The sequence below is a fragment of the Fonsecaea pedrosoi genome (genome assembly GCF_000835455.1).
Source record: "Fonsecaea pedrosoi CBS 271.37 unplaced genomic scaffold supercont1.5, whole genome shotgun sequence".
In the NCBI taxonomy this organism is placed as follows: domain Eukaryota; kingdom Fungi; phylum Ascomycota; class Eurotiomycetes; order Chaetothyriales; family Herpotrichiellaceae; genus Fonsecaea; species Fonsecaea pedrosoi.
This window is the reverse complement of record NW_013550611.1, coordinates 669,030-690,467: the sequence shown is the minus strand read 5'-3', so window position 1 is coordinate 690,467 and position 21,438 is coordinate 669,030. Positions and strand designations below refer to the sequence as shown.

At 53.6% G+C, this 21,438-nt stretch overlaps 8 protein-coding genes across 8 annotated transcripts; 3 read left to right on the top strand and 5 right to left on the bottom strand.

The window, feature by feature from the left end:
* Positions 1-217: 217 nt before the first annotated feature.
* On the bottom strand, positions 218-2,102 carry Z517_07723 (uncharacterized protein; the record flags this gene model as incomplete). The annotated part of the gene is made up of 4 exons (XM_013426244.1): positions 218-631; positions 703-907; positions 1,098-1,907; positions 2,053-2,102. 4 exons carry the CDS (start codon positions 2,100-2,102, stop codon positions 218-220), a joined length of 1,479 nt encoding a protein of 492 aa, XP_013281698.1.
* Positions 2,103-3,555: 1,453 nt separating this feature from the next.
* Positions 3,556-4,470, bottom strand: Z517_07722 (uncharacterized protein; the record flags this gene model as incomplete). The annotated part of the gene is made up of 1 exon (XM_013426243.1): positions 3,556-4,470. One exon carries the CDS (start codon positions 4,468-4,470, stop codon positions 3,556-3,558), a length of 915 nt encoding a protein of 304 aa, XP_013281697.1.
* A 583-nt stretch (positions 4,471-5,053) lies between these two features.
* Positions 5,054-5,854, top strand: Z517_07721 (uncharacterized protein; the record flags this gene model as incomplete). Its single annotated transcript, XM_013426242.1, has 1 exon — positions 5,054-5,854. The coding sequence occupies one exon, from the start codon at positions 5,054-5,056 to the stop codon at positions 5,852-5,854; it is 801 nt and encodes a 266-aa protein (XP_013281696.1).
* Positions 5,855-6,157: 303 nt separating this feature from the next.
* Z517_07720 (uncharacterized protein) lies at positions 6,158-7,729 on the top strand (the record flags this gene model as incomplete). The annotated part of the gene is made up of 1 exon (XM_013426241.1): positions 6,158-7,729. One exon carries the CDS (start codon positions 6,158-6,160, stop codon positions 7,727-7,729), a length of 1,572 nt encoding a protein of 523 aa, XP_013281695.1.
* A 302-nt stretch (positions 7,730-8,031) lies between these two features.
* Z517_07719 (uncharacterized protein) lies at positions 8,032-9,705 on the bottom strand (the record flags this gene model as incomplete). The annotated part of the gene is made up of 1 exon (XM_013426240.1): positions 8,032-9,705. One exon carries the CDS (start codon positions 9,703-9,705, stop codon positions 8,032-8,034), a length of 1,674 nt encoding a protein of 557 aa, XP_013281694.1.
* Positions 9,706-10,404: 699 nt separating this feature from the next.
* Z517_07718 (uncharacterized protein) lies at positions 10,405-11,374 on the bottom strand (the record flags this gene model as incomplete). The annotated part of the gene is made up of 3 exons (XM_013426239.1): positions 10,405-11,076; positions 11,135-11,182; positions 11,249-11,374. 3 exons carry the CDS (start codon positions 11,372-11,374, stop codon positions 10,405-10,407), a joined length of 846 nt encoding a protein of 281 aa, XP_013281693.1.
* A 498-nt stretch (positions 11,375-11,872) lies between these two features.
* On the bottom strand, positions 11,873-13,985 carry Z517_07717 (uncharacterized protein; the record flags this gene model as incomplete). The annotated part of the gene is made up of 9 exons (XM_013426238.1): positions 11,873-12,058; positions 12,115-12,322; positions 12,383-12,435; positions 12,535-12,711; positions 12,771-13,283; positions 13,339-13,422; positions 13,497-13,675; positions 13,736-13,836; positions 13,891-13,985. 9 exons carry the CDS (start codon positions 13,983-13,985, stop codon positions 11,873-11,875), a joined length of 1,596 nt encoding a protein of 531 aa, XP_013281692.1.
* A 1,940-nt stretch (positions 13,986-15,925) lies between these two features.
* Positions 15,926-20,389, top strand: Z517_07716 (uncharacterized protein; the record flags this gene model as incomplete). Its single annotated transcript, XM_013426237.1, has 1 exon — positions 15,926-20,389. One exon carries the CDS (start codon positions 15,926-15,928, stop codon positions 20,387-20,389), a length of 4,464 nt encoding a protein of 1,487 aa, XP_013281691.1.
* Positions 20,390-21,438: the final 1,049 nt, after the last annotated feature.

Here is a 21,438-nt window from a genome sequence, read left to right as displayed (position 1 = left end):
CCAAGTTCTAGTTCCAGGCCGGGGGCATGGCATAGATACACCCATAGATACCCATCTAAACCACGCCTTCGCGCTCTCTCTTTCAATACTCTCTAATCTATACTTCTAGCTGCCTTCTCCTCCCCCCTCACTCCAATCTTTCCCAATCTTCCCCCCCCTCTCTCTCACAGTCCCTCACTCTGCCACCCTCACACTCCGAGGCAGCTTACAGCCCTACTCACAACTTGGCCCTCTGCTCTCCCCCATCGCCCTGACCCTCGGTCTTGGACGACGCCATCTCCCTCTCAATCTGCTCGGCAAAGACCCTCTTCAGGATCTTGCCGCTGGCGCTCTTGGGGATCTCGGGCACAAAGACCACGCCGCCCGTGAGGGCCTTGTAGCTGGCGAGGTGGGCGCGAATGTGCGCCTTGACTTGGTCGGCGGTCAAGGGCGGTTCTGGTGGCGAAGACGTTGTCGATGTCGAGGGCCGGACGACGACGTACGCGCGGATCAACTCGTCGGCGACACCGTGCATCGGCCCGCCAGGGCGGCGGAATCCCACCACGGCGCAGTCGACGATGCGCGGATGCATGAGCAACACGCCCTCCAGCTCCGAGGGCGAGACTTGGAAGCCCCGGACCTTGATGAGTTCCTTATCGATCCTTGTATCAGTATGACGATATCAGATCTGAAAAAAAAAAAGGTAGGTCGCGCAAAACAAACCTTCTTCCGGTCGACAATGTACCACTTCTTGGTCTTGCCGTCGCAGTACAGCACGTCGCCGGTCTTGAGGTACCCCTCGGCGTCGTACGCCTCGGCATTGGCTTTGGGGTTGTTGAAGTAGCCCCTGACGACGGTGGGGCCGCGCACGCAGAGTTCCCCGGGGACGTCGTAGGCCGTGATGTCGTTGCCCTTGTCGTCGATCAACCTGTGTGTTTGCGGGAGGGTGGGTTAGTTGGCTTCTTTCCTTCAGAGAGAGAGAGAGAGAGAGATTTCTTTCTTTTTTTGGCAGGACTAGAAATCAAACTGCGGAGGGCATGTTTTTCACGCTTTTGAGGGTGTTATCTGTTTCGCTAGGAGAATCACATCACAGCAACAACAAGAATGAAAATACGTACTTGACATCCGTGTTGGGCAGGAACCGACTCCCCACACTCCCCGTGTCGTCCGTGCCCGGGTAGTAAAAGTGCGAGATGGTGCCCGTCGTCTCGGTCATGCCAAAGACCTGGGTGAAGGTGGCGTCGGGGCTGCACAGGCGGCGAAACTTTTCCTGCGAGGCGGCGTCGAGGGGCGCGGCGCCGCACTTGACCTGGCGGAGGGAGCGGAGCGAGTAGCGGTGGCGCAGGGGGGACATGATGATGGCGATGACGAGCGGGGGCACGATGCCGATGTTGGTGATGCGGTGGCGCTCGAGAGCCGCCAGAAACCCCTCGAGCTCGAACCGCCGCATGATCCAGCACTGGTCGCCCGTGATCAGCGGGCAGGCGTGCACCAGCGGCACCGTGGCGACGTGGAACCCCGGCAGCGTGTACAGGTTGCGCACCGTCCAGGGCACGCGCGCAATGTCGTGCAGCATCGTGTGCCACGACGTGGCGTTGTAGTGCGACTGCATGGCCGTCTTGGGCAGGCCCGTCGTCCCGGACGTGTTGAGCCGCGCCACCTCGGTGCGCTGCAGCTCCTCGAGGTCCGTGATGCGCACCCAGTCCTCCTCACCCTGCGACAGGAGCCATTCCCAGCTCCGGAACCCCTCGGGGACGTCTTGCTGCGGCCGCGTGTTGAAGATGAAGATCTTGTCCCGCGTGAGACCCTCGAGCTCCGCCGCCTCCAGGACGGGACCCAGCACTTCGGGTTCCACGATGAACATCTTGACCTGCGCCATGCGGATGTGGTGGCGGATCTCATAGACTTGGTACGCCGGGTTCGTCCCACTAGGAGGGGATTGTCCCTCAGCATTGTGTCCCTGTCCCGAAAGGGGGAAAGGAAGCTTAGATGGACGTAGAATGGAGAGGACGATAGGGGCATGTCCCGTTCCAAACACATCTTCCTTCGTAGCGGAATAAGGATAACACTTACCTGAAAATACCTCCTGCTGCCACCCCACCGAGGAAGAGCATCGAGTACATGATCTTTTGATTTCGAGAAGTTCAATCAGAGCCCGAGACCTGCCAGAGGAAGATGGGATAGAGGGAACAAGAGACGACGCCTGGTTTCCCTCTGGAGCTTTGTTCTTGGAAAAAGGAAGAGAACTAATGTACGAGGGACTCACATCATTAAACGCCGCAATGCTGAAACAATCCCCCCTGTTCAGCCCAGCCTTGCGGAAGCCGGCGACGAGCTTTTTGGTGAAGGAGCGTCCTTGCCGCCATGATATGGTGCGACTGGGGTCTTCTAGATCGTGATAGACCTTTTGTTCATTTTTCTCGGGCGTCAGACTCGTTCTCAGACTCTCCCTCTTGCGTAGAGGGCTGTTGGGTTATGCTGGAGAGGGAAGGGGGGACAACCTCAATGGGTCAAGGGAAGGTGAATAGTTGATAGACAGACACAATGAAAAATATACTGACGGGTTTATCAGGATCATGGGTGCATTTGTCAAAGACGAGCGAGATCAAGTCCTTCTGAGGCAACGGGTAGTGATCCTGACTGAGCCATGGCATCTTCGCTGGATTGGACTGGTCGTGGTTCCTCGCCCTCAAGATCGTGTATATATATTGTATATATCTGTGGTGTCTGTACCGTGCCGCACTGGGGCAAGGGCAGGGGTCAAGACTTGTCTGTCTGTAAGAGCTGATGCAAGGGAAGACAGCGCAACGGCACCTGCACTGTTGGGCAGAGGACAGCCAGGTAGGTAATTAGATAGGTAGTATCACGTCGTATGTATGTCCTGTAGTCCTGTACTCCTGTGCTCCTGTGGTGCCGTAGTGCTGTAACCGAACACCCCCGGATCTCAGGCCCTGCCCAGCCCAGAGCACTACTACTCGGTCGGGTTCTCTACCCAAACCTCCGCTCGCAGCTGGGTTTGGTGGAGGGGCCATTTCTTTCCCACTGGTGCTACGGTCTGGCCGAGTCTAACTCTCTGACAGACACGCCTTCTCGTACAGCTCAATCATGTCAGAAATTCTGACACATTTGGGTCTCGTAGGGCAGAATGCCGAGGAAAATTTCGGTAAAAAAAAAAGCGAAAGTAGCAGAGTCCGTTTGAGGAGAGGGATGGGAGGAGCGACAAGTAGCGCACCAGCATTGAATTTCAGGGGCTCCGCTTTGGGGGGAGGCGTGGGAGGCTTAAGCGTGTGGGGAAGATGGGGAACGTGCCTACATGCCTCGATGCGTACGAGGTACATACATACCTATCTAGAGCAGCGAGAACGGTGAGTACAATGGACTGAGACTCTATGCTAAAGGGGAGAAAAGTGTGAAACAGGATTATCGCAGCGTTGGCAAGGTGTATTCCTGTGAGATAGGAGGTAATTCTGGCGTAAACGTATAGGGTGGATGGGAATCACGGACCAGAGTTACCCTCTGCCAACTAATGCGGTACGAGTAGTAAACCATATATTAACTAATCGTGTACCCGGCCAACTAGGACAGTCTCGCCTTCAGCACCTCAGAAGCATCCCTCAGGACGACCGCCGCCTGCGAAATCACCACCCTGTCGCCCACAACCTGTCTATACAGAATCTTCCTTCCCCCGTCCTCTCGCCACATCTCCGTCCGCACCACATCGCCGGGATACACAGGCTTGCTCAGCCTCAACTTCACGCTCTGGAACCTCTTGAAGTCGCCGCCGGCAAACGTGTCGATGATGTGCAGCACACCCATTCCCACGGTACACGTACCCGTCAGGATCGGCCCCGGAAAGCCGCCTGCTTTGGCAACGGCCGGGTCGATGTGTAGGGGGTTCAAATCTCCCGACGCGGCGCGATACAGGGCTCCTTGCTCTGGCGAGGTTTGGTATTCCACCACAGCGTCCGGCTTGCGATCTGTGGGCGTCGGGTGTGTGGCTGTGGCTGCACCGCGAGGTATGGGTTTCGTCGACGCCCCAGCCCCGGGGACTTTCATGACGAAGGATGTCCACTCGCTGTAGCAGATCTCCACGCCCGTGGCTGCGTCGACAGTAGTGATGCCCACGGCGACGGTGACACCAGTCCGTCGATCCACAATATCCACCACGCGTGCGGTAGTGTGCAGTGTCGCTTGCTTTGGAAACGTCCCCTTCATCTCGAGATAGTGCTCGCCGTGGACGTGATTATGCGCCTGGAAGTTCGGGAGGAATTCCATCATCCCGTACGTGACTTCACGCATGACTGAGATGACGGGGAGAGTGGCGAATGTCGGGACGGCCGCAAAGTCGGGATGTGCTTCAAAGCATCGCGACAAATCTGTGCCCTTGACACCCAGGGCGATGTTATAGGTAATGATGTTGTTGGGAGTGTAGCTGCTCGTCACACTCCATGAGCGTTTCTTGATAGCTTCGACGTCGATAGTCGTCGCCATGGCTGCTCAATGACCGTGACAACAAGGCTGGCTTCCGTCTGAGAACCAGACCTTTTGTACATCCAGGAACGACTGTAGTTTGAACAACGCGGTTATGTATACCCGAGAACGGTCTACCGAGGTCAGCTCGGACCGTAGCAAATAGATGGTCACACAGCTAGAACGGGGTCAATGCAGGTCGCCTGTTGCAGAATCGATGTCAAGAAAACTATGTCGTTGATTTCTTTTAGGTACTGACGAGAGAGGTCACGTTCATCCGCGTTAGAGCTCAACTCACGCAAGACAATATACCGGGAATAAACTCCACAGCTTTTTCCTCCACGCCCAGAGCGAGCCTTACCGACAAGACACTTTGTGGGGGATGCGGGGTCTTACCACAACAAGATAGCCTTGCTTCCGAGGTCCATAGCACAGAAGGCCCGTTCTCCTTGAGGGCTCAAGATCCCTCAAAGGGTAGAAAATGATGCATAGCGTGTAGGTGAAAGTGCCAGAACCATTTGTACAGTCCTCGTCGAGGTGCCGGTCGCATTTGTTTGTTTCCCCCCTCTCCTAGTTGTGTGATCGTGAACAACTCACCTCCAACATGACCGACACACCCCCAAACTACCAGACCGTCCTCTCAACCAGGCTGTCACCGGGGACACTGCTGCTGGAATACAACCAGCCCAAGATCTCCAACGCCTTCACCCTCCAGCAATACCACGACTTGGCCGACGCTCTTCGCTGGACACGCAATGTCCCCGAAATCAGGGTGATCGTCCTCACCGGCAAAGGGAAGCACTATTGCGCTGGGAAAGTGCTGCTCCCACCGGGCCAAGCAGGACCGACAATCGAGCAGGAAATCGAGGCAGGTCGCAAACTCGGGGACGAGCTACAGGGCCACCCGAAAGTGCTCATCGCTGCGGTCCACGGCGCAGCCATCGGATGGGGATGCACACAGCTGTGGAATTTCGATCTGGTCTATGCATGGGACAAGGACGCCGTGTTCCAGACACCCTTTATGAGTCTGGGTTTCGTCCCGGAAGGGGCATCGAGTTGGAGTTTCCCCAAGGTTATGGGCAAACAGCGGGCCAACGCGCTGCTGTTGGCGTCCGAGAAGCTCAATGCGCGGGAAATGTACGACGCGGGGATGGTGACCAAGGTCATTGGGGGTGACACGGTCGACGCGTTCCGAGACGAGGTCTTCAAGATTGCAAAGAGAATAGGCACCTATAGCGCAGAGAGTCTAAAAATGGCCAAGGCGCAGGTGAATCGGCCTACCGTGTTAGCAGAGCAGCGAGAGGCGGGAATGTGGGAAGCGGTGGATCTCAAAGTGAGGCTGAACAGTGATGAGGCCAAGGCGGCGATGAAGGCTTTCATGGACAAGAGCAAGCCAAAGCTGTAACCAGTCTAATGTCAATGGATGTAATAATGCAAGGAGAAGGCAGTTTTTGTGCTGTAGGTGTGTCAACAGGGGACACATGCGGGGCTGCCGGTGGTGATTTGAGACGAGCCTTGCTGACATAATTACAATACGGTGGAGTAATAGACACTCGGTCCCGCACTCCGAAGGCCTCGAAATTTAATTTTCTCAAAATTCTCAATTGCGGTGGCGGACAAGATTTGGTGCGGCCAGTATCTTTCCGCTGGTTTTACTTCCTTCCCCCTCTTTCAACAGACAAACGGAAGTACTCCAAGGACGGTCAACATGAGCAAACATAAACTCGAAGATGAGGCCGCTCAGTTGGCCAAGCAAGAACGCAAGAGGAGGAAGAGAGACCGCAAGGAAGCCCTGCGTTTACAAGATATCACACCCTCATCGACTGAGGCTACAGCCAACTCAACCCCGGTCCCAGAGGCCAAGGAGGATTCCACCGCCGATGTCAACGGTTCTACTGTCCCCAAGCCTGTATCAGCTCTTGGAAACCTCCGACAAGCTGAAGTCGATAATTTCTTAAAGACACAATCCGTGCAGATTTTCGATCCACAGAATACAAATGTACAACCTATCCTCGCCTTCTCGCAACTCCCTCAAGAGTTGGCCTCTCAATTCTCGGACGTCTTCTCCTCCTTCCAAAAGCCCTCGTCTATCCAGTCCGCCGCTTGGCCCTTCCTCCTAGCCGGTCGAGACGTGGTCGGCGTGGCAGAGACAGGCAGTGGAAAGACCCTGGCATTCGGCCTGCCTCTCGTTGTCCGTCTGACCTTGCAAGAGAAAAAGAAGGGTATCAGAGCCGTCATTGTGGCACCGACACGGGAACTTGCGATCCAAGTGTTTGAACAGTTAGACAGACTCAGCAAAACCACTCAGAAGCTCAAGGCCGCATGCATATACGGAGGGACCAACAAGGACGAGCAGCGTCGCAGCTTGAAAGGTGCAAATATCGTCGTGGCAACTCCAGGTCGACTAAAGGACTTCATGTCCGACGGCACGGTCGACGTCTCCAAGACGCGGTATCTGGTCCTCGACGAAGCAGACCGGATGCTCGACAAGGGCTTCGAAGACGACATCAAACAGATCATTTCCCAAATGCCATCCTCAACTAAGCGACAGACGGCCATGTTCACCGCCACGTGGCCGAAATCGATCCGCGAGCTGGCGGCGACGTTCATGCAACAACCCGTCAAAATCACCATCGGGCGCGAGGACACCGATGACTCTGGAGAATTGAGAGCTAACAACCGGATCGTGCAGAAAGTCGAGGTCATTGACGGCATGGAGAAGCAGCAGCGTCTATTGCAGCTGTTGAAGCAGCACACGGCAGGTCCAAAGCGCAATGACCGCATCCTGGTTTTCTGCTTGTACAAGAAGGAGGCCCTCCGGATCGAGAACTTCATCCGGTCGCGCGGATTCAACGTCGCGGGAATCCACGGAGACATGTCGCAGTCTGCACGTATCAACAGCTTGGAATCGTTCAAGTCGGGCGCCACGACGCTCCTCGTGGCCACAGACGTGGCAGCTCGGGGCCTGGACATCCCCGAAGTGAAACTCGTCATCAACGTCACCTTCCCCCTGACCGCGGAAGACTATGTCCACCGCATCGGCCGCACGGGCCGCGCCGGCAAGGACGGCCTCGCGATCACATTCTTCACCGAACAGGACAAGGGCCTCGCCGGCGCACTGATCAACGTCCTGAAAGCCGCCAAGCAGGACGTGCCCGAAAATCTGTTGAGGTTCGGCACCACGGTGAAGAAGAAGGTCCACAGCGAGTACGGCGCCTTTTATCGTGAGGCAGAGGAAGGGGAGAAGACGACCTCGACCAAAATCACCTTTGACGATTGATATAATAAGATGTGTCTCTTAAAAAAAAAAAATTCTTTGTCATGTGGTTATCTCGTAGCTTTGCCTGTCGATTTTGTTGGAGATGGTTTCAAAAAGTTCGGAATCTTTGCAGCAAGGCGTTGTGGGACGACGGATTCGAGGAGCTCCAAGAGGAATTGGCGCTCGGTGATGAGACTAGAAAATCATTCGATCAATCAATCAATCAATAAGATGGGACTGGTTAGACATGTGGACGAGAATAGATGATAAACCTCCCTAGAAACGAAATGCGATTACAAGAGAGAAAAGGAAAGAGCAAAGACTCACATGGTAGAACCAAGAACCACAGCGCTGCTGGTCCAGATCCCTAGAAACTGCAGATCCAGCGACCCCTTGCCAGCGTTCGTGGCCGTAAAGGAAGCACCCACCCTCAGGCCCAGCATCACAAGCAGCGTGACGGCGATGCTCGCTTTCGCGGGGACCGCTTCCTTGAGCAGCATTGCGCCGGCCCGTCTCTTCTGCCCGGACTCGTCCTCGCGTTGCGTGACCCAGCTCCTCAAAAACCACAAGCTCCACAGGATCCTCAGGGCCATGTTGACCATGTTCGCGCCCACGAGGCCGACGCTCCCCAAATTCCACAGTCTCAACATGGCCCATGCGGCGACCCCGTAGATTCCCGTGAAGGCAAGCATCCAGAGACTCTGGCTCCGCAGCTGTGCGGGAGAAGCCACGCTCGTGACGAACGCGTCGAGGATCCCGTTGACCGCCATGAGGGGGATGTAGTAAGAGTAGGTGGACAGGAGGAGAAGTGTCGAGGGAGTGCGCCATTGCGGGGAGAGGACGAAGGGGATAACGGTTGGAAGGATTTCAGGGGCAAGGCTGATCAGGGGCAGAGAGAAGAGGAGGTAGACGTGGAGAGTCGTGTAGAGGTAGGATAGGCCGCGGCGGGCATTGTCGTTCTCCTGCGGGAGGCTCTTGTTTTGCGAGGCCGAAGATGCCCGTTCTTTGTCACTGCTGGCCGGAGATGGGGAGAGAAGCCGTCCGAAAGTATTGCGACTACTCTCCTCCACGGGCTGAAAGACCAGACGCGCGAGCAGGCCGCCGTAGTTGGAGGCCAGAGCAAAGGCACCTTGGTCTGCGAGCGTGGAAAAGAAACTCATTACCAGGGCGTCGCCTTGGGTGAGGAGCAACTTGAAGATCGACTGCATGTACATGGTTGCCGCTAGGGAGAGGACCGTCTTGTGGAAGAGTTTGAAGTAGTAGGTCTGGTCTGAGGAGGGCGAACGTATTCGCTTTGGTATGAGGCTGAAATGTTCGGCCCTCAATAGCTTTATCGTTGGGAGGAAGTACAGAGCCAGGAGGGTGATGGCGAATGCTGCCTGTCCCACGGCAAAGGGTAAAATGGACGGAGCGACGCCCTCCTGATGTCCAACGACCGCGAAGATGCAAGCTGCAAGACATCTCGCCATTGCGGCACAGGTCTCTGCCCGCGCCCTGTCCCTATATAGAGCTTTCTGCTGGATGACAACAAAGGCTGGCTCGGCAAAGAGTTCGACCAGCGTCGCCACTGCGTAGATTCGGAATGCAATCTCAAAGTAGGGACTGTCGAGGACTTCGTCCGATGCGCTCCGTAGATATGAGAGACCGAATAATGTGGAAATACCCAGTCCCAAGAGTACGGCCAGATGGGAGAGGTTGACAACAGTCTGTGTCTCGATCCCCACCGCATTTTGCTCTTGCTTTTCAGATGAATTGGCACTCGATGACTGTGTAGAGACGCGCGGCCGTTGTAAAGCCACACGAAGACTCTCTCGTGCAAAGTATAGACTGGTCACGGAGACAAGTTCGAGTTGGACGGCGATGCCCAACAACGATGGAGATAGAAAGCGAAGAAGGAACTGGTTGCCGAAGAATGTGAACGCTCTGGAGGCAACTTGGATCAAGATGAGCAAGAGGGCACCATTTCCAGGCTGGCGAGATGCTTCATCGCTTGACATGTCGAAGTGTTGAGATGGAATGAATCCTGGTGGTTGTGAAGAGGCTCTGAGGGTTGGTCGTCAGAGGAGGTGATACTCAAGGAAAAGCCGCTCCTGGAGGACCACTGTCAACTTGAATTGGTGAGCATGTTCACCGATGCCACTCAAGGATAGCACGTCGACAACCTTCTCCGCGAGAGTCAGCCTGGTTGAGGATATGTTGAAGGATCTCGGGAGAAACGTGGCCTTTATAGTAATGCTCCGCTCAGCATGAATGGGGCAATTTCTACTCGTAAAAGACCCAGGAGGAATATGGCTCTATGACCTTTACCATACCACTGGATCAAGTGATGCGTCTTGCTTGTACTGCACATTAAATGTAGAGGCCACTTCGAGATTGACGCTGTCGAGGCGACAGCACGAAGTCTATCGGCAGTAGTCTATGACTTTGCCATCCCATGAACGCGCTGCAACGCACGGCGCATTTCGATATGGGGAGACACCGATCAAGCTCACATTTCAATGCCTGTCGATCTACATCAGAGGGGTCAGTTCCCTTATCGACTCCACGACCTTGAAACCTGTTGTTCTCCTGTTGATGCTCCTTTGCGCCATTGCCCATGTCCTGCCACATTTATGCCTGGTTGGATGGCCTTGGTCCATCAAGAAGCCTGATACGGCAATGATGATACATGTTCAACTTTTTCAGCCTAACCACTCTCATACCTCGTCCACGTCCATCTTCTCCACGACCACCAGGCTATCCGAGTCACTTCCACTGCCAATCTCATGCACAGTAACATAGCGTCCAATCTCCTCCTTTGTGATGACCTTTTCATTCAACACCGCAGTCGTGCCTCGTGCGAACTTGTAGTTGCGTTCCTTCTTTACCCGCTCGTTTGGTTTGATGTAGTTTCGCAACAGCTGCGATGGTTTGCCCTTCTCAATCACGCAAACATCGACGTTGCTCCCTGATCCCAGATCATTGAAGATACCGGCCAAGATTGCGTCTGAGCAGATCTTGATGGCCTCCTCTCTGTTGCAGTTTCTCTTCCACGTTGATTCGAAGACTGCCATGGCCGCAAGCGAACCGGAGCCCATAGTCACGTAGGGGAGCTTGTCTGTTGATCCGTGGGCATGTACGGTGAATAATCCCACACCTGTGGGATCAACACCCGCAACAACCAGGTAGGCACCAATATGGCCTTGGTATCTGAACAGGTGCTGCTTCAGCATTGTCATCACGGTGACCACGCGGGGCGTGCGGCCTGTGGAGAGGGAATGTAGTTCGAGGTTGGAGGAGATGAGAGCGGTGGTGAACTCGGTGTCTGCTGCAGTGCCGGCACCAGCGCACCAGATATTGGGAGAGATATAATGCAGTTTTTCACAATTCTGCGCGAGGTCAGAAATGGTCACTGGCTTCGCCAGCCATAGTTAGGGGTGTACTGACCTTGTCTGCGACTATAGGTCCGCTTGTGGCTCTTGTGTCTGCGGCGATCTACTCAGCTAGTCAGGCGTGCTCACTTCTCACGAGCAGTTGTTGAAATTAGATTTGCTCACATACCACTACACCATTGTCGAATATGCACCCAACGATAGTTGTCCCTGTACTAGTTGCCTTTGGTAACGGTACACCCCGTGCATGGAGGGCTGCATTGCGATTGTAGTTGCTGAAGTCGAAGCCGGGCATTCTTGCGGCGGAGGCGCAGAGCCGTTATTGGGGATAGTAACTGCGAAAAGACGACCGAGTCCAGATGAATTGATTACGCGGGGATCGATGCTGATCGAAGGACTTGATGATCGGGCTGTCAAAACAGAGAGATGGTGTTTACCGGGGAGAAGAAGCTGGAAGAGACAAAACACTGTTGGTCAAGTAGCGGATGTGAAGGCAGCTTTCGTGATGCGCAATACTCCAGAGGACGCGGCACCGCGAGGACTCGCTGCTTAAAGCGGAAGGTTTACACTAGCCCAATTTAGCCAGACATCAGCCTTACATTCTTCTAGTAGCATTAAGATAAGTTTCCTCTCCTCTCTACCTATGTGATTATCTGTACTCAAGTTTGCATTGTGGACTGCGTTGACGCCTGTGGGTTGTTTTAGATACAGCTGGACTCGGCAGCGAGGATATAGGCAGAGAATCCATCCAACAGACATCAGGCGCCGCTCAAGACCACCTTTGTCCACCTCTTCAGGCCTTGGGCTCCACAAGCTCCTGCTCCTGTACTCCGCGGGCCTTCTCAGTGCTGGGAGCCCGTTGGCGAAGTTCATTCTCCTCGTCTTGTTGCGCAGCCTTCTCCATCTCCTCCTTCTCAGCTTCGGTGGCACCAAAGTAGTGGATTGCAACCTGCTCGCCAAATTGGGCATTGATATCTTCCTGGAGTACGTGTCAATACAAAGTCAGATACCCAAAGGAATCATGTTCGAACATACCAAGCTTCGGCCCTTGGTCTCAGGGCACATGAAGTAGACGAAGACAAGGTGGAAAGCCGTAGGGATGATCATGACCAAGAAGAATTTCCAGCCGATATTATTGAGCGCGATCGGACCCGCAACAAGCAGGATGATGTCTGCCAGGTAGAGACCACACATACCGACAGCCATACCCTGGCTACGAATATGCGTCGGGAATATTTCAGACCTTCCATTCCATGTCAGTAACCAGGATTGACTCCACATTGGTCGACAGAGGAAGACTTACACATAGAGGAATTGGCTGGCGTCCATGAAAGTCGACCAGAAGGGTGTAATGAACTACAAATGAGAGGTCAGTGAGAAAAGGAGCTCAAAAGGCAAATGCATGGTGCGTAATATCGAGACATGGATGTTGCTCATTGAGGGCCAAAAACTCACCAAGAATATGAAGAAGACTCCGAATCCCAACGCCACATGGTTGTCGGTGCCTAAGTAGGTTGCTTGGATTGCAATTTCACAGATCAAACTGACGAGGATACCACTCAATCCTATGATCATGAATCTCCGTCGGCCGAATCTTTCCACGAAAAAGGCACAGAAGATGTTCCCAGGGAACTATAAATATACGTTAGCGTGTCGGAACAGTAGAACTGGCGCAGATCTGGGAGACTTACGGTTGACAAGACCCATAAGGCACTGAGTAGTAGTGGCATATAACCCGTCATGCCGAGCTGAGTGTAGAGAATGACTCCATAGTTCGCGATGATCAAGACTCCCGTGAACTGGTTGTTCCACATGAGTAAAAAGGCCACGAGAGCCCGTCTCCGGTTGGGCGCTGTCTTGAACACTTCCCACTTGGAAGTGGTGGCTTTGATCTGATGGTCCAACTCAACCTGCTTCTTCATCTGATAGTACTCCTTGCGGGCAAGAGAGTCATGAGGATCACCCTTCGACCTGTGCAGGCGCTTGATTACTTCGTGGGCCTCGTCGTACCGCTTGTGCATCATGAGCCAACGAGGGCTGTATGGCAGCCACGGAGAGCCGACGAGAAGGAGGAGGGCGGGAACCATCTGGAATGCGATAGGGAATCGCCATGGGAATGATGACTTTGAACCGCTTGCCGATACAAAGTATACCCCAAAGCCGATAAACCCAGAAAGGGTGTAGCCCATGGCGAACATAACTCCCTATGGATCGTCAGTAACGGCAGAATAAGCCACGAAACTGTTTGAAAGCGCTTACATGCATCGATACCATGAAGCCGCGACTTTCTGGTGTTGACACTTCGGCCTGGTACATGGGAATAGCCGTCACCAAAGCACCGATCTATATAAGGTGGTTAACATGGAAGCAGGATCATCGAGCCCCACAACGCCGTCGGGGAATCCCTGGAGACTTACACCAAGCCCGTTGATGACACGACCGACCATGAACATGGCATTGTTTACTGAGCCTGCGCAAATAGCTGCACCGATAACGAGGATGACTGCTGCCACTTGAATGGTGTGCTTGCGACTATACTTGTCGGCGAAGTAGGCACAGGCTGCCGCGCCAATAGCAGACCCAGCGGAGTTCACGCCTAGACAACCGGGATGTCAGCACGTCTTCTTGTCTCTGCATGCGAGTTGGAGGAATTCACCATTGAAAGCACCGATATATTCAGTGGTTCGACCATAGCCTGGTTCGCCCGCGGGAGCAAGTTTCAGAGACTCGTAGAAGCTCGGCTGTCCTATCGTAGAGCTGAATGCGTGTCAGTCTGTTGACTTGATACAAAACAAAGTGAGCATGTCTTACCCTATAATGGCCATTCCATAGGAGCACGCCGTCGAACCCAGCGCGACGAAGATGACAACTGCCAGATTAAAGGCATTGGGAATGAGTTTCCCCATTATGAGACAAAACGTCTATTAAACGTATATACCCAACTTTGAGGCTGTGAGACTCTTCTGCAAATACAAAGGCGCCTTCTGACCAGAAGATAGAAAGAAATGGAGAACCGCCTGACACGATTCAGACTGCGTGCATGAGCTTTATATCTCGACCTCGGGCGTGCTGCTGGAAAACGCCGGATTGCAGGGACAAGCCACGAGGTACTCGGTACATGATCGAGTGGTGTCAACTGTTCTGCGAGTTAAGAGAAACAAAGGCAGACGGTTTGTCACAAAACACTAGGCATCCAGTCCTGATAGGGAGCAGTCCAGGAATTGATTGGATCTCCTAACATGCTTTCCTGGTCAGACTTTGAGATGTGGCCAAGGCCTAGACCTGCGGAAGCAGCTATGTCAGGTCAGTAGAATCGTCTAAACTCAAGACGGAAGGGTCGCGACAAGGCCAGAAGCGAGAACCAGGTTCATGGACGCGATAGTGATTGGCTTGTGGCCTGATGGTTCAAAGTCCAGCCTGCGGACTTTCGCCGGCGGAAGTGTGGAGGGTAGAGGATGAGGTCTCGAATACCCCAGGTTTGTGGGGAACCCACCGAGGTCAAAGTCTCCAAACGGTTAGGATTCTCGTAACTGGCTCCTCAGACTCTGATGATGGCTGAACAAGATGACTCTGATAGTGTCTTAGCTAGACTGGCGTTACTGGGTAAAGGGGGGGTAATTTGACGAGTATCCTCGGCTAGCCTGTCAGGGCCTAAAGATTCGCGCTCGATGAGGAGAAACTCATGGCAAAAACAGAAGATTGGCTTCCTGTACTCGGTACCGAGTAGATATTGTTTGAATGGGTATTCCCCCAGACCCCAAAGTGACTGGTGGCTTGCCCCACGTGTTGGCACTGCGAATCATGGCAACATCTTCCGGGTGTCAAGACGAGGACCAAGCATACAAGTATGTAGTTCCACCGGATGAGAGAGTCAGCGAAAGACGACTCGGAAGGAGGATCCATTTTTTCATTCACCACTTTCCGTGGAGATGTGCAGCCCCCTGTTGGAAGCCCGTCTCGCCGTGTTTGGATAGGATTGAAATATGGTCGGGAAACTTCCGAGGCGATATGAACGAACCTCCGTGGAGGATTCTTCACTTCATGTATGTGCCAAGATGTGTGACAAGATGGATTTCCCCAAAGGCTGTCCAAGAACCTCGCTGCTATGTGTTGTAAATCGCATGTGAATTTTGTCCCAGGCAGCTAAACGCAGGAAAGAAGGGTTCCATGACTGAAAACTTTGTAAACTTCGTCTTGTGTCTCATGAATCAATATGGACGAGCCTTCAGTGGCGGCAACGAGAACCTCAAAGACAAGCCTTAGATACGAGGCGATCGGCGTAGACAAGGAGAGTAAGGACGACAAGGGACCAGTGGGGGTTTTGTAGTTGAACATCGTAGTTGGAGTCCCGGTTGTGGTGGTGCCAGTGGGGATCTTGTGCTCGGCGAGTCGGTAAAGGGTTGAGGGTTTGGGGTTGATCACCCACAGTCCAGAGTCACAATCGCCGCCACAGTCATCTGTCGCATGTGCAGTTGCAGTCCCACTGATTTGCCGTAAACTACGGTGTCGCACACGAACGCGATATTGCAATGCCTCGTCGCGACTTTTCAAATTATTTGGTTTCCGCAGGCTGTCGCCTCGTTGGGTCAACAGTTACGCACCGCCTTTTTGTCCCATCAAGAAATGATGCGGATTTCCCTCGCTGCCTAAGTCTCTATGACTGTTCCTCAAAATTGCTGAACCCAAGAACACCCCATCGGTTTGGAGGCCCAGGGCACTCCTGCGACATTCCTTTACCTTCACGACACCAACCCCAAGACGAAATCTATCAAACACGCATGTCTCATCCCCCCTCTCGCCCACTGACGCAAGACGGTCGCTATCGGCCGAACTAACGCGACTGAGAATGGCGTTTAGTTTTTCGAACGCCGTGTCAAGCGGCTCACCTGTTGGTTCTCTTGGTGTAAATGTCAAAGAGGGAGCAGAATTACAAGAAATTCAGACAAACGAGTTGGGGTTTGCTGCCCTGAATGGCGAGTCGAAAGTTCAGCTGCTTCCAACACCATGGCCTGCCGACAGTCTTCCCCCTCCCTCGTCGTCATTACTCAGTGTCGCATCAGCTAGAGGCCTGCTAGCTGCTGCAGGGCCGGATGCCGTCTACATCACATCTACTTCTAAGATCCGAGAAGCTTTCCGCTCTCCACCCCCTGAGAAGAGCCAGACGAGGCAATTTCAACCAGAGATCAGGCTACCATATCCGCGAGTCTCTCATCTCGTATTTTCCTGCGATGAGAGCGTTCTCGTTGTCTCGACCTCAGCGGGAATCGCAGCCTTCCAGGCCGAAACCTTGCAGAAGGGCAACCTAACTCCTGCGTTGGAGATACCCATCAACGGTCAGAACCTGCGAGCAGTTGCGCCAAATCCGGTTGTCGAATCTGCGGAGCTCTTCGCTATCATCACTGCCAATGGCGATCTCATGCTATTGGACTTGAAGGCTGGAGGTATTAAATCTGGCAGTGAAGGCAATGTGCTCAAGACAGGTGCAAGCTGTCTGTCGTGGAGTAATAGGGGCAAGCAATTGGTTGCAGGCATGGCGGACGGGACAGCAGTCCAGATGAAACCGGATGGTACTGTGGTTGCAAACATTCCCAAGTCAACAAGCATTCCCGCAGACTCGCACGTCTCTGGCATCTCATGGCTCGAGAATGATACCTTCTTCATCATTTATACGCCCAACAGTACAGGCGATGAAATTCCGCCATCAGAGTACTACATCGTGCAGAGGGAGCCTAAAACGACAAACTACACATTCCAGAAACTCCCAGAGATCCTGCCACCATTCGGAATGGCCAGATTACCTGCTTTCCATTTCATCTCGAGACTGAGAAACTTTCCGCCCCATATTCAAGACTTGTTAATAGTGACTGCCACGACCGCTACGGACGTCGGGCTGATCTCCAAGTCGGACCAAGCCTTGTCACAAGAAGATCCTGTTGTTTCAGCATTTACTTTCACCACGATCGAAGATGACACGAGACGCGCTCAGCTTCCCCTATCCACAACTTTCCAGGACACTTCGCCTATCGGTATGGTAGTGGACTTGTCTAGTTCTGAAAAAGTTCCGAATCCGATCCCCTCAGACCCGGAAATCGAAGAGACAGCTGGACCTGTACCGTGTTTGCTCGTTTTGAATAATGAAGGTATTCTAGTGGGCTGGTGGATCATATACAACGAATCAGTCCGTTCAAAGACTCTTTTCTCCGGGTTCGCGTCTGTACAAGCCGCAAAGGAAGGCTCAGCACCTGCCGTTCGGTCACCGTCACCAGCACCAGCCGCTGCCGCTGCCGCCTCCTCTACATCTGGTGAACCACGTTCTACTGGTCCTTTCGGACAATCTTCAAGTGGAGGCTTTGGCATGCCCAAAGCTCCTACACCCTTCGGTGCCCCGTCTGCAAAACCATTTGGGACTTCCTCCCAGATCACGTCTGACAAACCTTCATGGGCCAGTACGGGATTTGGCTCTACTGCTGGTGCAGCATCGACACCGGCCTTTGGAAAGGCTGCATTTGGTTCAGCTACACCCATGGGAGCGGCCAATCCCCCTGCCTTTGGATCAGCGAGTGCCTTGGGAAGTCGACCGTCCGCTTTCGGACAACCCTCGACGATCGGAGGGACTCCTGCATTTGGACAGACTTCTGCCTTTGGTCCCGCTCCCACCTCGAGCCCATTTGCGAAAGCTGGGGTTGACTCCAGCAACTCAGGCTTTGCCTCGTTCTCAAAGGGAGGAGGCTTTGCTTCTTTTGCGGGAGACACCTCAGGACAAAGCAGCCAAAGCCCTTTCGGTGCCGCAAGTAAGACGGCCCCCTTTGCTCAAGCACCAGGGAATGTGTTCAGCTCCAATAAATCCCAAGATTCACCCTTTGCAACCAAAAAGCCTGGTGATCCCCTCAGCTCTTTTGGGTCGGCAAATGCTTTCAAGTTGCAGTCCTCATTCCGGGGGGATGGGACGGCGAAAGACGACCTACCACCGCCCAAAGAACCAAGTGGCTTTTCCTTTGGATCTTCATTTGGCGACATACTAAGCGATAATAAATCTGCACTGTCGCCCACCCACAACAAAGAAGAGGAAATGGACGAGGAAAGCGGACCGAGTGAGGCCGATTCTGATAGAATTCAGGATATGTCGACCCAGAGATCTTCACCCGAGATCTCAATGAAGCCTCCTCAGACGTTGGTCACTCCTCCTTCCACCCTAACGCAACCCAAAACTACTCCCGTGCCAGCTGTGTCCACCATATTCGGCCCGCCACCGAATCAAAGCACAACTCCATTGGCCCAAAATAACACTCCGGGCTGGTCCTTCCAGCCCTTGTCCTCCACAACTCCCAAAGAAACCCCAAAGCCCTCTCATTTGGCCATGTTTGGCTCTCAACCCATAACTCAGGCACCAGCCGCCGTACAAAAGAGCGTACCAGCATCTACTTTCACTTCTACGGGAGCACGTCCAGAGATCAAGAAGGAACCTGCGAGCGAGGACGAGCCTGTTGATCTCAAGACCATTCCTGAGGCACCGCTTCCTCCGGATACCGTCAGCAAGCCGCGATATGTATCGGGGGAGACATCGGCTCCATCACATACATCGAAAACACCGCCAGACGACGCACCTCTACCACCAGACTTCCTTCCAGTGCCCAGGGCAGGTCAGGCAGAAGAGGCCAACCCAGAACTACCAGACGACGACGAAGATGACTTCAGTTCCGACTTCGAGGACGAAGGAGAGGAAGTCGAGGAGAGTCCAGAGGAGGACGTCACAGAGGAACCAACAGAGCATTTAGAGACATCTCCGGAGAGCTCGTTCAAGAGCGGCGACAGGAGTCCAGAAACAAGTCCTACGGGTGGGTTGTTTACAAAGGTTACTCCAGCCTCCGCAGCTCCCAAACCCGCCAGACCGCTCTTCGGCGAAGTTGGTGCTGGGCCTGTTTTCGCACCCCCCAAACCACAAGAAAGTCCACGATCGCCTAGCCCCGTGAGGCAGGCTTTTTCGATCGATGGTCTTCGAGCAGATGCCTCGAGATCGGTTAGTGCACCGGCGCATCCTCGATCCATCATCGATCAACGAAAAGCCGAATACCAGAGATCTGGACTAGCCGCCCAAGCTGCGAGGACCAGGGAGGAAGAGGCAGCCAAGGAGAAGGCTCGTCGCGAAGCTCTTACACGGGAAAAGGCACAAGCGGATGCTGAGGAGCTTGCGCCACTCGAGGATGACGAGGATGAAAGGCTACGCCAGGAGCTGGAGAGGCCCATTACTCCCTCTGAAACATTGGACGATTTCGTCACATATCAACCCCGACCCCGCGAGGAGACACAAAAGACTGGCATACCGGCACAGATCGAGCGGCTGTACTCGGATATTAACTCAATGGTATACACCCTAGGTATCAATTGCCGCTCGCTCTCAGCGTTCCTGCAATACCAGCAACCCGAAGCAACCAATCAGTCATGGCCAGCCGTGCTCAAGTCTGAGACACCACTGGACGCGTTGAATGATGAGCTTCTATTGACAGATATCGCAAGACTGCACGAAGGATACGCGGTACTTTCAGATATGCTGGCGGACTGCCGTGTAGGAGACTACATTGAGAAATTTGAACAGGCACAAGCTCTGATGAAGCGCGAGGTCTTCGACTTGAGGAACAAGCTCATATCCATACGCAAGACGTTGCATAGTCTGTCAGCTAGCGACGGTGCAGTGACCGCACCTCTTACTGCCGAGCAGGCTTCCATCCAGCATGATCTTCGCAAAACGTTTACGTGTGTGCAAACACAGATGATTCAGGTTGAAGATGGGCTTTCCGTTCTTCGCGCGAAGCTCGCACAAATAGCTCCAGCCAATGGCACCAGCCAACCAGGAGCTCTGGGTCGAGCGGCTTCACGCAAGAAGCCGACGGTGGAAGCTGTGACCAAAACTGTGGAAAAGATGATGTCAATGGCGGAACAGAAGAGCGCAGATGTCGACGTTTTAGAAGCGCAGCTCAAAAAAATGAGTGTGTCCCTTGGAACTTCAACGGACAACAATGGTGACTTTTCCAGCGGCGCCCCAAGCACTCCTCCCCATAGCCGACAGATGGGTAGCGTGGCCACACCGAAAAGTGCAGGCAGTGTCTATCATACGCCAGATTCTAAGTTTAGCAGCAGCACGCGTTCGGCCCGAGGATTCAGGACGAGTCAGAATGGAGGATTGAATATGATCTCGGTAGAGGACAAGCAGCGATGGCAGGCAAAGGCACGTCGTCGTAAGGACGCTGCCATCATGTTGAAGGAGGTGTTGGGAGAGAAACAAAAGGGAATTATCAAGGGCATCAAGGGTTGATGAATTGGACAGAAGGTTCCGCCACATACTATGTGGTATTAGAGAGATCAGGAATCTGTACTGTCGACAATATTTGCCGTCTTGGAAATGAGACGAAATTGCTGTATTTGTATCACCCGAGGACACCGGCTAATATCACGTGACGGGATTCGCGATGGCGCGCAGCTTGGCAATAATGCAATCAAAATTTCCCCTCCCGCGCCGTTTGGTGCTTCTTCGAAATTTGTTCATTATTCATCTTTCCCCAGTTCGCTTGCCGCCCGTACGAGGTCACGGAGGTACCACGCCATCATCGCCCCCAATCCCCCTTGTCAACCTTGCAACTTCTGCGTTTTCAAGGAGGCCATCGATCGTCCTGCGATCACTTCAACCTCAACCCTTCCTCCATTTCCTCATCTCTTCAGACTCTTTCGGGGCCTCAAGAACCTCCTTCGCTCGTCCTCTCTTGTATTTCTGCACTGCGGTTCCTCCCCTGACCCTTTACCACCTGGACTCTGCTACAGTCTCTACCTGCACTTTCAAGCTCCTCCCCTGTGCTGCCGCCTGAGTTCAAAGTGTCGTTGCCCATCGTTCCGAATCCGAGCCTGCTTCTCGTCGCGTCGCGTCCTTCCTCCTACGATCTTGGGCGTCTGAGTTAAGTACAGATACACCCTTCTCTTGCTGGATACAGGAAGGACAGAGGGGATCAGGACCATCTTCAAAGGCGTTGCTTTACACAAATTCACCTTCACCCACATCTCCTCATCCACCAGCACCATCACTATCTTCTCCCTCCGAGCCTCTCGCACTTTGGCCCTCAGTTTCACCTCCACACGTCCTTTCTTGCACGTCATCGAGCCATTGCAGAGCACAGCATATCTCTTCAGTTCACAGCCAACCCCAGCACGAATCTGAAATCATCCTCTTTTCACATACACAATCTTATCCCTGGCGCGTTCCGCACTGGCATTCGCAATTCGACCCTCTCCCCTACGCCAGCAAGTTTTCCTTCGACCACCCTTGGTGTACATAAAAAGAACTATCTCCCCGAGAACAATAATAGAAAGAAA